General features: G+C 48.4%; 7 protein-coding genes across 7 annotated transcripts; 4 read left to right on the top strand and 3 right to left on the bottom strand.

The window, feature by feature from the left end:
- Positions 1–257: 257 nt before the first annotated feature.
- Triagg1_8641 (uncharacterized protein) lies at positions 258–866 on the top strand (the record flags this gene model as incomplete). Its single annotated transcript, XM_062903510.1, has 1 exon — positions 258–866. One exon carries the CDS (start codon positions 258–260, stop codon positions 864–866), a length of 609 nt encoding a protein of 202 aa, XP_062752451.1.
- A 1,928-nt stretch (positions 867–2,794) lies between these two features.
- Triagg1_8640 (uncharacterized protein) lies at positions 2,795–3,176 on the top strand (the record flags this gene model as incomplete). Its single annotated transcript, XM_062903509.1, has 2 exons — positions 2,795–2,863; positions 2,919–3,176. The coding sequence occupies 2 exons, from the start codon at positions 2,795–2,797 to the stop codon at positions 3,174–3,176; spliced, it is 327 nt and encodes a 108-aa protein (XP_062752450.1).
- A 1,415-nt stretch (positions 3,177–4,591) lies between these two features.
- Triagg1_8639 (uncharacterized protein) lies at positions 4,592–8,043 on the bottom strand (the record flags this gene model as incomplete). The annotated part of the gene is made up of 6 exons (XM_062903508.1): positions 4,592–6,044; positions 6,107–6,376; positions 6,438–6,847; positions 7,046–7,131; positions 7,270–7,520; positions 7,580–8,043. The coding sequence occupies 6 exons, from the start codon at positions 8,041–8,043 to the stop codon at positions 4,592–4,594; spliced, it is 2,934 nt and encodes a 977-aa protein (XP_062752449.1).
- Positions 8,044–10,419: 2,376 nt separating this feature from the next.
- On the top strand, positions 10,420–10,806 carry Triagg1_8638 (uncharacterized protein; the record flags this gene model as incomplete). The annotated part of the gene is made up of 1 exon (XM_062903507.1): positions 10,420–10,806. The coding sequence occupies one exon, from the start codon at positions 10,420–10,422 to the stop codon at positions 10,804–10,806; it is 387 nt and encodes a 128-aa protein (XP_062752448.1).
- A 257-nt stretch (positions 10,807–11,063) lies between these two features.
- Triagg1_8637 (uncharacterized protein) lies at positions 11,064–12,200 on the bottom strand (the record flags this gene model as incomplete). The annotated part of the gene is made up of 2 exons (XM_062903506.1): positions 11,064–11,900; positions 12,015–12,200. The coding sequence occupies 2 exons, from the start codon at positions 12,198–12,200 to the stop codon at positions 11,064–11,066; spliced, it is 1,023 nt and encodes a 340-aa protein (XP_062752447.1).
- Positions 12,201–12,690: 490 nt separating this feature from the next.
- On the bottom strand, positions 12,691–14,836 carry Triagg1_8636 (transcriptional regulator family: Fungal Specific TF; the record flags this gene model as incomplete). The annotated part of the gene is made up of 5 exons (XM_062903504.1): positions 12,691–13,407; positions 13,464–13,637; positions 13,684–14,316; positions 14,588–14,624; positions 14,691–14,836. The coding sequence occupies 5 exons, from the start codon at positions 14,834–14,836 to the stop codon at positions 12,691–12,693; spliced, it is 1,707 nt and encodes a 568-aa protein (XP_062752446.1).
- A 798-nt stretch (positions 14,837–15,634) lies between these two features.
- On the top strand, positions 15,635–16,345 carry Triagg1_8635 (uncharacterized protein; the record flags this gene model as incomplete). The annotated part of the gene is made up of 1 exon (XM_062903503.1): positions 15,635–16,345. One exon carries the CDS (start codon positions 15,635–15,637, stop codon positions 16,343–16,345), a length of 711 nt encoding a protein of 236 aa, XP_062752445.1.
- Positions 16,346–16,586: the final 241 nt, after the last annotated feature.

The following is a 16,586-nucleotide window of genomic DNA, read 5'->3' as shown; positions in this document are numbered from 1 at the left end:
ATTGGAAATAGACATCTAGTTTTGATAGAAGTTTTGGCACCGCTTGCCATTGAACTAACTGTACTTCTATACCCAACTTATAGCGTCGGGTATAGCTTCAGATTTGGGGCAAAACAGCTACAACTGTGAGTCACCTATCCAAATCTCAACTAATTCGTAAACCAGCGCCTTCTAGTCAAGGATTTATAATTACCACCGGCCCCTTGATGCATGGCCATGATGAGGCACACAAGCCCCTCTGCCATTATTACTCAAGAATGACAACGGTGAAACTACCACCAGAACAACTTGTAGACAGCGACATCCAACTTCGCCGCTGGCACAGAGACGATGTCGATACATTACACGCCCTAGTTAACCGATCACTACTTGAACTCTCGCTGTGGATCCCATGGGCGGCAAATGGTTATTCGAAAGAAGACGCAGCGGAGGCTCTACGTTTGGGCAGCGAAGGCTGGGGGGCCGGCGAAGAGTTTGACTACGCCATAGTTGTCAATTACCAGATTCGCGGTTCGTGTAGAATCGTCAAAAGAGGTGGTCCTGGTGTCTTTGAGCTGGGATACTGGCTGGGGAGCGGAGAGACAGGTCGTGGATTGGCCACAAGGGCTTCGGCTCTCCTCGTTGGGGTCGCTTTCGACCTAGGAGCGGATTTTGTAGGGGTTCGGAACCACGAATGCAATACCAGGAGCGGCCTGATCCCGCTTCGACTTGGTTTCGATTGCTTAGGGCCTCGAGAAATACCTGCGTGGGAACAACAGCTCTGGGATCAGCAATCGCAACCGGCGAGCAGATTCGACATAGTGTGGCGGACGAGTCGAGATATTTATCACAAAATTCGACAAGTTGACTTGTTGAAGCACGAGTAGTAGATTCTGGTAGCTGGAGGATGTTGGAGGCTGATTTTTAATACACTTCGAATGGACGCTTCTGTATGTACGTAAGCTATTCCCACTGGAATCACAAAGGCGCCTGATTACAAAACAATGCCTCTCCGACATTCTTTTCATACCTAGCATAACATCAAAGCGTCTTTCGTCTCAAATAACGAAACCTTTGTGAGTATATCTTCTCAATAAAATGCATCCCCCCCAATTAGCGTTCTAAACAGCCCTGTGCTCTTATATGGCATAGCAGCGTACCGATATAAAAGACACGGGCTCCGATACGATGGGACGATACGACGCTGGTAGGCTGACACACTGATACGATGCCGCCCAATATCCACCGCCCCTCATCATCACGACCCGATATAAATAGCCAATGGGAGTTCGGGTGCTCGACAGGAAGCCTGCTCTCGTGAAAGGGGTTCAACAAAATGTCACTTACCTGTCCATTACTCTGTCCGAAACTCCTGCCTTGGCTTCTCCTATCCATTCAACTATGTGTCGTATCCTCATAACCACTACGACTTATGCCGGATGTCCAGACACCTGCAATACACACAGTGGTCCTGTCATCACCGAAAACTGCCAGAAATTCACCGAAACTGGGGTTGAGTGCGCCGAGGCCGATTGCACGGTGGAATATGCTGGTCAATCAAAAAGTAAAGGCCAGTGCGACAAACACAAAGACAAAGCTACAGTGACGACAGCACTCGTTGAAGGGGCATAAAAGGTGGAAGTTTCAGGTTATTGCGATGGTGGCGGTGAAGGAACAAGGTCCTGTAAACTCTTTCAGCATGCTCTGCAGGACAAGGGTTGCAATTGTTAGGGTAAATGCTAACATGTCCATGATGTTGGTAATGTCAATTCATTATACTCAACCCGAATATTACCACCTGAGAAATTGACTAAATCGACTCAGTTAAAGTCTCTAGTGATCAAATACAAACACTCCTTCCGGTGCCCCCACATCGTTCTTTGCGTGTAGAGATCGCGCAAGGCGACTCCAACTCGGCGCGGGCTTCTGAGGGAGTCTCTTGGCATCCCGGCATTACATTTCATAGGCCAACTTTAATATTAAGGTGGTTACCTATCTTTCCGTTCCTGTAAAAGGTTGTTTTTAGAAGAACTAGCGTCTAGTGTATGGATGATCACTCTGGCCTATCGTTTAGCCGCCCTCCTAAACTGGGGTTGCTCATTTGCTATCTTAGCCTCTCAAGGATTACAAATGATTCAATCAAAGAGTTGACTCTGACGCTTCACGTTCTATCACAGACTCGTACTCGGTATCTGTTGGGATTGCCTTCAATGACCCATGTTTCTACCGTTTCTATCACGGGAGACGGATTCCTCGTCGAAGTGGTAATTTTTGGAAAGATTCTGGCCCAGATTTCATATATGGTCTGATGCTATATTGAGCGCAACCTTTTTTCTGAGTATGTTCGAAGTTTTTACGTGGAGAAACATGCTTATTTCCCTAATAACACTGATAAGCTCACTTGTTCTATTTGACTTCTCTATCGCTGCTCGTCTAGCTCTTTCCTGGATAACTTAATGAGTTGCTGCTGATCCTTCGTCGTCTGAATGGCAATAGGAGAGATATTTACCCATATCTCTGTAAATTTCAACATCTCCATTCAGGCATTCCATCTTGAACAGTCAATAGTGACTGTCACGAGTATAACATCTTATGGGGTACACGCCAAGAGAGTCTGCGCCTTTTTGAACAGCTGTTAGCTGCCGATTCCAGGTCTCTTTAAGTTATGTAAACAAACTTTTCCTGCATCATTAGATAACTAGAGGTTGATGAGTCATTCGTGATCATCATACTCCAATACTAAACCAGGGGACCATCTCCAGGAAACGTGAAAACTCATCCTCCCTCACACCCATTACAACTCTCATCGCCTGTTATGGATGCATCAAGCACGCCCACGGGGCAACACCCAAACCCGGCAACGCCCAACTCGGGGCACCACCAGGTTCGTCTTCCCCAGACATCTCACGCCCAAGCACAGGCTCACTGCCCCCTCTCAGGCCTCCACAACCGACTTGGTCCCCGGCCGGTACATCGTCCAGCTCCAGCCCGGCGTCGACTTCGTCGCGCACCTACAGAAAGTTCAGCGCCTCCTCGAGTCGTCTGGCGCACTGGGCGGTATCCTTCCAGACGCGCCCCTCGCAGCAATGGGCATATACATCGTTAACATTCCCTCAAACGTTGCCATTATCCTCAAGGCCGATAGGGACGTCAAACATATGCAACAAGACAAATATCTTCCTTTGGACAGTTCGTAATATCGGTTATCATGCTCTATTGTTAAAGCAAGAGGTGCCTTAACATGATAATACACCCATTAGAAGCCGTTGGGTTGCGGTTGCGCCTCAGAGATGCATTAGGAAGATGACGGAGAAGGTTAATTGCTAGTTCCTCTTTCTAGTTGTGCTTGGATGCCACGTCGTCGAAAGTCTGCCGTACCCTTAAAGATAGTCGAATCACTCGAGTTGTTTTCCAGGTATTCCTGGATATCAGAAGAAATAGAATTGGGCCCGAGTGGGAGCTCAAAGACCTTATCATACTCTTTCATTAGGTCAAGACAGAGAGCATAATATAATGAAAATACTAATTACAGCACTACCAGGCCGCCACATTAAAATTCCAAGAGGCTCAGTTGTCTAAGCACATGCAATTACATGCACGCAGAGCACCCGGCCTCCAAGTGATGAAGAGTACCTGTAGCAGAGCCGCAGAGCAACGGTCGCCAGAACGTCAAGCCACAACAGTTTGTCTTTTAATTCTCATACGACATGATCAATAGATGCTATCGGCGAGTCTTATCTTTGTTATAAGAATAAACGCCATACCAGAAGATATGAGTTTCCATTTTATTATGATAATGAAGACTATTTACATTTTGCGTCTAATCAAAAGACTCAACAAAGAATGGCTGCTTTACGTATCTACAAGCCCAACATTGTCTGGGAGAAAGAGGTCATACCGAACTGAAGTTGAGATGAGAAATCTACTACAGACCTAGTTCAACGGTTATCACTCGCTAGAGCTTAGAGTGCCCGCAGCAGGAATTTGCCATACAGACAATACCGTCATGACGTAACGCTTGGGTATAAGAGGCTGCATGTGCATATGTAAGGGTTGCAAGAAATATTAGTCTAGAAAACAGGAAACAGGAATAAAAGCCGAGCGAGTAAGTCGCAAGCATAAAAGATGGCTCCGAGTCATTGCACAAGGATATTGGACGCAGGAAGAAAATATACATACGTATATATGTTTGAAGAATGCTGCTTCAAGATATCATATGGGATCATTCTTCAGACTTATGAGCTTACATCATATTTACACTTCGTATCTAAATAGAACACACATTACACAGTTAAGGCTTGCAAGTTAGAAAACCTCTAGTCCTTCCACGATAAATACGAGACATCCCAAGAAAATTCATCTTCAAGACTACCTTTCAGTCTCCTAAGAGTTTCATTTTTGTCGAAACACGGCAATCACTTTGCCTACGTATCACTACATCCTTGCGAATGTGGCAGCGTTTCTGACTGGGGGCAAGAGCCTCATGCCATTTGGCTCAGTGAAGTTTGGTCAAGAAAATATTCAAGGCAATAAGTTCAGGTAGCCGACACGGTGAGAGTGGGTTAATCAGAGTTGTCTGGACCGTCAAGAACATCATCATCATGGGAATCGTTTAGACGTCCGAGGATGAATCTGCCTCTGACCGTTTCCTTTTGCGAGCCGGACGACTTGCTTGACCGGCTGCTGTGGGTGGCCGCGGCAGGCCTCGAAAGAACATGTCTGGGGTCTTAGCCCAGACGAAAGTTGGGTTAAGCCCAGTTTCCAGCTTCAACAGGGTTCGTATCTCCAAGTTGTCGAACCCAACGCCTCCAAGATGACCCATGCTCAGAAAGGACATCCACTCAGTGCCGAACATAAACTCGAGTCCTTCCAATCCCCACTTTGCCACTTGCTTGGTCGCGTGATGTCGTCGATTTCCCCATTGTCTGAGAGCCTGCGTAAAAAGGGACTGAGACTTGAGCACAGACATAGTTATAGCACTGGCATCCGCTGCTAGAGCGAGCTTGAAATCGACATTTGCTTCCAACAGTTCGTCATAAACATGCTTGACCCTAATCCGATCTCCTCTGAATCGGCCAGCCCTTAGTAAAGGATCAGCTAAAAAGACATTCATCCCTTTACAGTCAGAACACGAGCAACGAACTCCAGGGCGCGCCTGGCCAGGGCGCTCCGGGCATTGGCCCACCCATGTGTCGACATATACCTTCAAGATTGCAGAGAGCAATCTTGCCATCAACTGCTCTCTGTATTCTTCCAATATCAGTTCAAAACGTCTCCTTGATGGTATAAATTCCTTCACCAGGGGTATCCATAGAGTCTCGAATTCGGTATACGGTATCTGCGGCGCAGCTTCGACAATTTTAGAGACCACTAGTTCAAGAACCCCGTCAAATTGGTCTTCTGGGCTGAGGAGTTGATCGATGAAACAGTAAAGGGTTCTGAAATGGACTCCTGTTCCTTCTGCTCCAGGCCGAGGAAAGGGCAAAGGTTTAGCTTTGCCGTACTGATGCTCATATCGAGTCTTATCAAGCCTGCGTATGGAGCCCGCATCCTCCTCATCATGATAGCGATAGGTGCGACAGAAATCCGCATAACGGTATTCCATCCCGTCGTATGCATCGTGTATAACCTGTTGATCATTTTCCTCGATGTACTGCTCGTAGTCATCCCACTCCTTCTGGCCATCAAGGGTATCGGGATTAATATTATCCCGATCATCGAGATTATCAAGATCCATATTATCCCGATCGTCGAGATTATCAAGATCCATATAATCCTGCTCGTCGAGAATATCCTGATCACTATCATCGTGATTGTCATAATCATAATCGTTGTCGCTCATCATGCCGTCGACTGCAAAATTCTTGAACCTATCAAAGTAAGGACCACTGGTTATGCCACGCCATTGTTCGAAGTTGGTCGACACGATCAGAGACTTGGCTACCTCCCGAGTAAACTTCAGGCAATCCAACTTGAGCAAATATGAATACATGCCATAATGATGCACTTTGTGTATCAGGCCGAGTATTGCCGCTGTTTGACGCTCCAGGCCGATCTTATCTATGCTAACCAATTCTCAGTTTTGTATCTCTGCATGTAGGGAGAAGGACATGATGAGACGACTTACACTAGATGTAGAAACTCAAATGGATCGTCAAAATAAAGAGCAAATTCGGCTAATGCTCGCCCGTCTTGCACCACCAACTGTTTGTCTTTACAGGCCTCAACGCATGTGTTTAGAACGCGGCGAGCAAAATGAAGCATTCGTGTTGGGATCCCGTTAGATCTCGGCCTTGGTATTCCTTCGAATGTTGTTTGTTGTTTCTGGTCAATAGCTGTTTTGAGTGCTCTGAGTTGCTGTGCAGGTCGAGGATATGCGATTATCACATCCACTAATCTGTAGGTCAAATTGTTAACACGCCAAGTCTCTGACGTCGACCCGATTTCGCAATACTTACGCCTTTTCGATGGCTTCCAATTGTTCTTCCTCAGTGTATTCCGCAATGGAAAGCCACTTACAGAATCGAGGGAGGAAAGATTTAGGCAAATCGATGGCGTTTTGAACATAATGGCTGAACCAAGAATAGAACCCGAATTTGAGCAATGCATTTAAGACATCAAGAAGATCAATGTCGATCGGTGGAATCCTAAACCAGGACCCCTCCATCTGATCGGGCGTAGGAGCCATCATAAAGTTGCAAATTTCCTTAAAAATGATCGCTGAGCTTGGAGGAGCATCTATCTTTAAACAGGCTCTAGCATAGATCCCGAACAATGCCCAGGCGCCATCTTCAGAATGGGGGCGACCATATTGGTTATACCCATAGAAAAAAGAGATAACATTAGCATGGGGGATAAGAACAATAGCCTAAGCATGGTTAGTTTGGAGGTGAGATAAAGAAGCGAAACAACCCACCACTCGGGGAGAGCTAGCATCCAACAGGCTGAGTACTCCCTTTGTAATAAGGCCATCATTAGTGGCTTTGCAGCCAGCCAGGCTATATATCTGCGCATTGTATTGTTTGGACCGATCGGCTTTACGGTAAGGAGCTGCGTCGCAACTCACCCTCTCTTTCTTGACGACTGCGAGAAAAATCTCAAAGCAAAGTTCGTCTGAGAGGCTCTTAACATGCTGAAGCAGAATATGATCTTCTGGTACAAGATTATTTATCGAAATCGCACATGGTTCATATTCTTCTTGAAATGGATAATACATTGCTGTTTGGCGGCGCGATCCGGAGGTTTTGGTAATCCACTGCTTCAGAGTGTGGCGGAGAGGCTGCAACTCACGTCTCGGCAGCTCAAGTTTCGCCGTGTCAAGCTTCGTATCGGCATTAACACTAAAAGTTAAAAGCCATAGATAGCCTGACTGTATCGGAAGCGATTCAGTCTTGTAGTGCCAAGTTGTAAACGATTGCGCCGCTCGATTCGGTGCAAAAACAACCGTTTCCGTCTCCCCGTCCTTGAACGCGATCTCGCCGCCTTCGTGTTTAGACGGCAGAAACACAACCAGGCTACCTATGGAGTCGGGTTCCGGGGGCCTATTTTGCCAATGTTAATTAAAATGATGATAGATGTTCAAAAGCAGACTTCAACCAACAGAAGATGTTCACCATATCTCAATCCAGACTTCATCAAAATCATCGTAGAAGGTGTCGCTCGGAGCTGTGTAGTCACGCCGAGATTGCGCGAAGCCTGATTCAAAAAGCCTTGAATAGTATCTGTCCATATAGATTCATCCAAAGCGAAATCTGTCGCCTCAAGAGTCGCGATATATGCGGTGTCACGGGCGTGGGCACTGATTTGCTGAGCTTGCTTCTCGTCAAGAGGCATGGCAATGTTGCCAACTCCTTTGACAGACACACCGCCAAGAGACTCTGGTAGTGTATGAAGAGAAAGAAGGCTCCCAGCCTTCCCCAGGCGCCCCATGGCGTCCCGAAGTTCGGCCTCGATGTTTTCATCGTATTCATCTGTGCTCAGGTCACCCAAACCGCTTTTCGCATCATCAACAACAACATCAACATCATCAAGAGTATCGTGCTTCGGGTCTAAGGTGGCGATCATTGGTTCTGCAAATTGATCATCCATCAAAGATAGTACATATCTATCAAAACAGCGATTTGGTGAGAGTTGGGACGCAAGAGACGGTGTCGGCTGGTGTAGAGGCCCATTAGTGGGGAGTCAGCTAGCGTTACATAACATTGAGGCTGTCCATTGATTGGATGCTTGTAAGCACCAGTTTATCAGCCAAGGTGCCGATATATTCAGGGGTAGCAGAGAGATCTAGCTGAAGCTCCACTCTTTGTGTCACTGCTACTCTTGGAACACTGTTTGGTATCTATTTCGGATTTTCACGTTAAGAAATACTAATATGGGGCTAATATCAAGAATTTATGAACCTGCGTCACTCCTCTTTTGCATCCATATAAGCGTAGGTACTAATAAAACCATCTATGTGCTATAATCGCGTTCTCCATCCCTGCAGGCTTCTTGGCAAGATGAGTGTGAGCATTGGAAACCAAATATAACCCGCATCACAGCGCACACATTAACCTGAAACCTTGACTTTCATACTCATTGATGGGATCATTCCAACGTTGTGCCGTTACGGGATCTTCATTACCTTCCGTAAGCAAGCAATCTGGGTATCCCCCAACGATATCATACTGAGCTTTACCAGGTAGCTAACATCGGATTCCTTCCTCATCCTATACGGCCCCAGAGCCACCAGAGTCCCGTCGTCAAATCCGGGGCTTATACAAAATACAATAAAGATCGTGATCCATTGGACGCTCCTTTGTCTATTGAACTGCTTGACATCCTTTCCAGTCACGTTCTGCGCATTTCTACGAGTTTGTTGCGCAAATTTCTAGGCGCATTCTTCACTCCCGTCGATAATTGCAAGAAAGTCATGAAGTACTAGTTCATTTACGAGTGTTTCAAGAATCGATGTATGAAACAAGTCCTGCTTCTTGAATAGCACTCGAGGAACCCCCCCTCGCACACAGTCATAGCAAACGAGATGATAAAAGAGGCTCATGTAAGTCATGGTTCCAGAGCTTCGTGAGCTTGTTGCTGCAAACGACCAGACCTCTAATAAACAGACTGAGATTGGGCCAACCTGTCGAAGATTCAAATTGGCCCTCTCAATTTGAGGTCAACATGCACCTTAGCCAATGTGCATCTGTTACGGGTCTAAAGTTCTTGCACACGCTCATAAGCGTACAGTGTTGTAGGGTTTCATGGCCACGGTGTAGCTTTATCACTGTGTTTGAAGGACAAAGACGCTTATTATGAGAATGAAAGAGTATCCCGCCAAAATCTGAGCTCAAATCGCCTTCTTTCCTGGAAGCTTCTTTCTCAATTTGGCTGCGATTTGGTTAAAAAATCACATTCTTAAGTGGAGGTGAAAGAAGCGACGAACCCGCGATAGTGCATCTTAGAACTCCATCTTGAACAGGTAGGAAGTAAGGCTGGGAAGAGTAAGAGGTAGTGTCCCAAACTCGTTGCCATGCCATATTCTTTGCTACTATAATCTCATAATGGTTGGTTTCCCTGTTCTTTTCTTTCGTTTTGTTTCTTTTTACCCGTTCCTGACTTCTTCCCGCCGGTTGTCATCGCCGATCTCCAGTGCTACCACACCACAGTAGCACGCGCTTACACGGACAACTACCCGCAATTCTGTAACATTTTCATGCAGGCACTCATCCAATCCCATCCGTTTAATCAAATTTCTTCAGTATTTATTATAATTCTTCTCGTCTCTCCCTTTTGCAGTATCATTTCCCTCCAAACATACAAACCTCTTGCCACGCGTCAGACGCCGCCCCCAAACCGGCAACTGATCAGCAATGACGCTCTCAGCGTGTCATCTACAGTGGGGAACTTTTGAGCGCCTTGCTCCTCCAAAGCCACTATTTCCAGGTTTTCCAAGGTACCAGCCCGCGCCGCCGTGAGTTTACCTGTACTTGCACTCATTGATCCTCTCACAAGCAAGAAAGGACATGCCATCCCTGTCGGCGAGAGCCTGAGAAGGAGGTCAGCTAATTTACATAATGCGAGAGCACATGCGAATAGTACATGCAGCTTGTACTTTATGCTAGTAGATGGAGGCTGAGACCATTTAAACAATGAGAGCATCAAACGTCATTGTTCGGCGCCATACTCGTGACGTCACAAGATGGCATTCTTAATGCATGAGTTGATCACCATTGAAGTAGTCGATGGATGAGAATTTATTTCGTGATGGCTTCTTTTTCTCTCTCTTTTTGTCAACACTCTTCATCTCTAACTGACTACCACTACTACTAATCAGCTGCTCTGTAACAATCCGTCCCCATCAATCAACGTAAGTATCGTAGAAACCCTCCTCACAACACCACTAACACGAACACCACCAGCCAACTCTCACCACCACCACCCAAAAAAAAATCCATCAAAATGCCGGCAATGAACGATTGGCTCCGCGACGACCTCTTCGGCAAAGAGCACGACCTCTGCACCGCAATCACCTCCGCCAACCCCGCCCCCGCCGTGCTCAAGCTGTGCGCCCCCGACGCCGCCCTCATGTTCCCCAAGATGGACATCATCACGCCCGAGGACGAGGACGACTTCAAGGACGCCATGAAGGCGCCCTTCCACCGCTTCGACGACTACGAGATTGAGGACATGCGCGCCCACTTCATCGGCCTCATGGGCGGCGTCGTCACGTACAAGATCCGCGCGACCAGGGGCAAGGAGAAGTACAACGCCACGGCCTCGTCGACTTGGAACCAGGGCGCTGATGGGGAGTGGCTGCTTGTCTCGCATTCTGAGACGTTGATGTAAATGGGGGAGGGATTGGGATATTACATGTACCAGCCGGTTGTTTGATGGCGCAATGGCTGTGCTCTTTTTTTTTTTTTAATAATCATTTGGAACGAAATAATCTGATTTACGACCCTTCATCTGTTCTTTTTTTTCTGTAATATGAGCTGCTCTCATCGAGTCAAAATACGAGAGTTATTCATGTACTGTACATGTGCAAATATACATCAACTATCTTCTATCACACAAGATGAGTCTCTCTCTATCTGTGAATCCTTCTAATAAAGAGCCTCCATTCGCATCTTTATATAATCCATACAATTCACCGGCTCGTACTTCTTCGACCTCTCAGGCCCCCAACATCCAGGCACACAATCCACCGTCTTCTCCATATCCGCAACTACGAAATACACAATCGAATATCTCTCCTTCGTCGTCTTATCCTTCGGAATCTCTCCCTCGCCCACCAACGGCGGAGCCTTGACCCGATGCATCGTCGACTTCAGCACATCATTACTCCACCGCATCAAAAAGTCCCCAATGTTCACCACCGCCGTGCCAGGTATATACGGCGCCGGAATATATTTCCCCTTCTCACTGACATCCTCCACCTCCAGCCCCCCAACATCATCCTGGAACAGCATCGTCATGGTTCCGAAATCCGTATGCGCGGCTATCCTCTCCGCTTTCCCCTGCCGCAGAAGATTCTCTTCGATGGCCGGATAATGCAGCAGCCGGATCTGGTTATCCTTCTTCACATGGTACCCCACGAAATACTCCTTCTCAAGCCCCATCCCCAGCGCAATGAGCCTCAGCAGCCCCGTTTCAGCAGCATAACAAATCTCATAAAACTTGTGAAAGAACTCCCGAAACCCTGGAAGAACGTCTCGCGGTATCCACACGTTTGCCATTCGTGCTTCGTCGTCGTCACGTCCCATATCAAACGATTCTTTCACATCGGGTACGCTCCGTGCGGCGGCGAGCGACGCCTCGTCAAAGATCATCTGTGACACCTTTTCTTGGCCCACGCTTGAGTAGCCGCGGTGATGCCATGCCTCTGGTGGATGAGGAGCCAGATCTTTGTCGCTTTGCGGGAGACTAAAGAACTTGCGATTCTTGGTGATTAACGTTAGTCGAGATTCGTTGCCTTCTTGAACAGTTTTTGTTTATGAGGCATATAGGCACCATAGGCACAGTTTATTATGAGAATCGAGGTTGATACGACATACCCATTTAAACGCCTCATTAACAACATCCTCAGGCACGCCGTGATTCTTCACATATGCAAAACCAACATTTTTGAAAGCCTCATATAACTTTTTAGCCACAATTTGGACATCCTCATCTGAACCAGATCGAGCTGGTGCAAGATCGATTACGGGGATGCTCGAGTACTGATCAACGCTGCTTGGCATCTTTCGATTCTCAGATACTCTCTCACAAGCGCAAACAATAAAACTGTAGAAACAAGCATGTCATCAAATCGAATGTATTACAGCATATTCTTAGAGGTGACAATTCGCGCAATCATCTCACGTCGCATTTATGAGCACGAGGCTGTGACGTACCACAATGAGGGGATACCACGTGCCGATGTGACAACCAAAAATCCTCCAGCATTCCTCATCATACATAACACATGTACTTTATTCTCACTACGCTCAAAGATTCATAATGCATCCGTACCAACAGAAATTAATTCTATTAAACATATAGTATTCGAATACGTGCATTCTTGGTATCTGAGAGAAGTAGAAAAGAAAAGAGAACAATAAGGAAATCCAGGTATCCATCAAATATAACCAATCCATGCCCAAGTCATCGTTCCAGCGACAACAATCTTGCGTCTATATGCTTCCAAACATTTCCTTCTACAAAGTTCGTTGATGAAAGTCGAATCATAAATCATACTCCCAGCGGCTCCTTCGCCTCTGGTGGTAGAATTAACGTGTCCGGATACGTGTTCAATGCCTGTCGCACTCCTAATTCTCGTCCAATATAGAAGAGGAGGCCCTCTGCAGCGAGTCGCTGCTCCGATCGGCAAATGTCCATTACGTACACGGAAATAAGTGGCCATATGACTCGCAGGGCATCAAACACCGTTTTGGGGGATTTGTCTTTTCCACTGGAGAGGGGTCCGATTACACGTGGGACGCCCTCTAGAATCCCTTGCGCCGCATTCTGGGCTGTTTTGACGCTGTACTCTCGATCCTCCTTGAGCTGCTCGAGAGGAATCGGGCACGGGGGGTAATGTGTGAGAAAATTGATGAGGAGCCGCATAACGTGATACCCTTTGACGATGGCGGAATGGTATAGGCTTATTGCATAAATCTCCAACACGTGGCTCCCGACATAGTTCTTTTCTATCCACTCTTCGAATTCCCGTTCGGCAGCCTTCATCTGAGCAAAGAGATCAGGATATTCTTTGGATGCCCCTGGAAAGTCACGACGTCGGAGGAGATTGAAGATACGAGCTTGAACGCTACAAATCTTGATGATAAAGTAAGAGATAGCCAGCCCTAGGCCCTCGCCCGGATATAGCGATAGTGACCGTTCTATTGTTGCGAGCCATTCCTTGGATTCCGGAGGACACTCTGTATTGGTGACGAGAGCTTGAATTTGCTACATGTTGGGTCAGCACATGGAACAAGCCTTACTACGAGATGCATTATACCTACCACCATGCTATAGGCTGGCCAGAAAGATTTGCGACCATCAGTTTTTAGTAGAGAGGCGCAACCCCTTGCCTTGAGGATGCTGTATAACCCACGGGCGTGTAAATGCCATGGGCTGAGGACCTCAGTGCGAGAAAGGGAGCCAATGAGCAACTGTTGGCTGGTGAGATTCTGCTCCTGGGAATTGTCCGATTTAAATGCATGATATCAAAATCTTACTTACCTCGTAATTCGTAAGAATCCATACCGTGGCGAGAATATCATCTCGTTGAGCACCTTCAGGCGTCTTGAGTGCCTCGCTGACTAGATTCAGGGTCTTGCCTAGGTAACCGCCCAACTCGCGCTGCGTCTCAGCATCGGAGTCCCTGCTCAAAGCCGTCGAGTACTGCATGTTAGTCACGTAGGTGCGAGAAAAGAGATGGGCAGCCCAGATGAGGGGCCCGTCATCTGTGTAGTCGCGATACATGTCTTTGATGAAGTCAAGGTTGGAGTAAACATCGAGGATGATGGGAATGGAGTGCGACGTCCAGTGTTCATACACTGGCCGGAGGAGCGGAGGCCGCGCATTGTAGTTGGCGCCGTTGACCAAGACGAGGTCCGTTGAAGAGGTGAAGACAAAGTCTCCGTTCGGGGAGAGATTCGGCGCCGAGAGCACTCCTCCATCGGATGACGAAGACGAAGACGAAGACGACGATGACTGGCTGCTAGGGGACTGCGGCAGTGGCGCGCGCTTCTTGCGCTTCTTGACAACGGTAGGGTCGGCGTTGCGGAAGACCAGCTCCTGCTGATCCCGATATCCCGGGCACTGGGCGCCGTATTTGATGCATCTCTGACAGGCGGGACGGGCAAGGTCGCACTACATGAGACGGATGTGTAAGTAGGTAGAGCAAGGAGCAAACGCAATACGGCACGGAAGCTGATGGGACAATCCCCGATCCGAGCCAACGCAAGCAAGCAAGCTGATGGCGGCTGCCAAGCACCAGTCATGAGCCAACGAGCAAGTGACACACATCGACAGCCTTGCAGGCCGCAGACCCACCCGAATGCGATTTACATATATATCCCTGCCTCTCTCTCCCCTTGGATTCGCATCATCCATACATTGACACCACATATAAACCACTGACCTTGACTCGCCGCTGGCGGCACAGGTGACAATCCCGGCTAGGTCTGCCTGTGTTGGGCATGGCGGCACGGCGTTTCGCTCTCGCTCTCTTCAGTCGCACTCACTTCACAAGAGAGACGGCCAGCGCGGTTTTAGGCATGTCGCCTGGGAGGCCTCGTCTGGAATTCTGCAATGTCTGCGATGCGATGAGACAAAGAGGAAATGCCATTCGAGGTGGGGGAGCTGCGTCCTTGGCGGCCCGCTGCGGCATTGGGCCAATCAACGGCGTCGGCGGACATGAGAAACGCCGGCTCCGCTTGGGGGGAACCACGTGAGGGGCTGTTTGGAGGAGCTCAGCCTCTGGAGTTGACGTTTGGAACGACGTGGGAGAGGGTACGCTATCCTGCAGACTGGGGTGAAGTTGTACGTGTAATTGTGGCGCGTTGACAGTGTTTCGTTACATGGCTTTAGAAGTTGCTGAAACACCAACACCGCCATTATCTAAGCTACAGTATTGTATATCCATTCTAGTGCTCATCATGGTTGAATAACTGCTTCCACTCCAAAACACACAGCCGTCACAGTAGAACCCCCCCAGCCTCGGTACCCTCGCCCCCTCGGCAGAATCCATTCCGTGATTTTGTAATCATCTTGGAGACCTGGAAAAATATCCCCAAAATTCACAAACCCAAAACTCTCAACATTTCCCCATTCAGCCACACCCGGAAACCTGCCACCCCATGCTCTACTCCCAGCCACGGCAGTTAGAATAAAACAGCCCCCATCCACAGAAACGTTCCGCCATCAGAAAAAAACTCCGGATAGGCAACGACTCGTTAACTTGCCTGGTCCGCCACCAATTTCCTGATTCGGCCATCCCCTCGCATCTGAATGGCTGCAAGCTACCCCACCTTCGTTTAACAAGACCTCGGATAGACCAATTCGTTTTCCCCTCTCGTTCTCCCCCTCCTCCGTCACTTACACCCCTTTCACAAACCACAAAGCCCATTGTCTAGATTGCTTCATTCCACCCCATCTTGAACATATCATCGCCGTGACCATCCTCGCCATGCCGCACTACGCAGACCGAAAAGACCTCTTCCCCATGCAAGGCGGCTGTCCCTGCGGCCACATCCGCTACCAAGTCAACCTCCCACCCCTCATCGTCCAGACCTGCCACTGCACCCTCTGCCAGCGCCAAATAGGCAGCGCCTTCGCCATCAACGCCATCATCGAATCCTCCGCCATCACCCTCCTCCCGTCCGCCCCCCTCACCACCCCGCCCAGCAAGGCCGACGCGCAAGCCTCGTCTTCTCCAGCCTCAGGCACTGTATGCGGCGTCCTCCCCGCCTTTGCCGACTTCACCAACGCAGCAACCACAGCGACTGTTCCCCAATCCACTGCTGCTGCGCCAAGCTCTCCCATCCTAGTGACAATTCCAACCCAATCAAAAGTCGGCCAAACCGTCGCCCAGTGCCCCCTCTGCCGCGGCAGCCTGTGGAACTACTACGCAGACGGCGGCCTCTTCATGACCTACCTCATCACCAGCACCCTCGACCACCCCTGGGAGCTCGAGCCCGACGTGCACATCTTCACCCGCAGCCGCAGGGATTTCGTCACCATCAACGACGGCAAGCCCCAGTTCGAGGGCCAGTACCCGGACAGGTCCGCCTTCTTCAGGCCCGACTGCAAGGCCAGAGTCGACGCCCTCTTGGAAAAGCAAGGCGCGTGGAGGAAGCAGCTCAAGGCTGCTTACAAGGCTCAGTTTGCCAAAATTTAAACATCTCGAATCGCTAGGTATAGGGAAATGATCATTGCATGCACAAGCAGGGAACAACGGACCTCGTTTTTGCTCATGATTTTGTGTATTTAAATCGAAATCTTAACGCCCACCACAACCTCAGTTTCAAGTCAGGGGTATTTATCCATATATTCGTCCACATTTCCGTGCCTCCCTTCTTATTGGGGTCCCTACATCGATAGGTCCCGCAAGCGAAATGAACATATAAAGTCCCAAAAAG

Source organism: Trichoderma aggressivum (assembly GCF_033847375.1).
Source record: "Trichoderma aggressivum f. europaeum strain CBS 100526 chromosome Unknown scaffold_043, whole genome shotgun sequence".
NCBI lineage: Eukaryota > Fungi > Ascomycota > Sordariomycetes > Hypocreales > Hypocreaceae > Trichoderma > Trichoderma aggressivum.
Note: the sequence above shows the minus strand (reverse complement) of the source record. Positions and strands in the feature narration are given on the sequence as shown.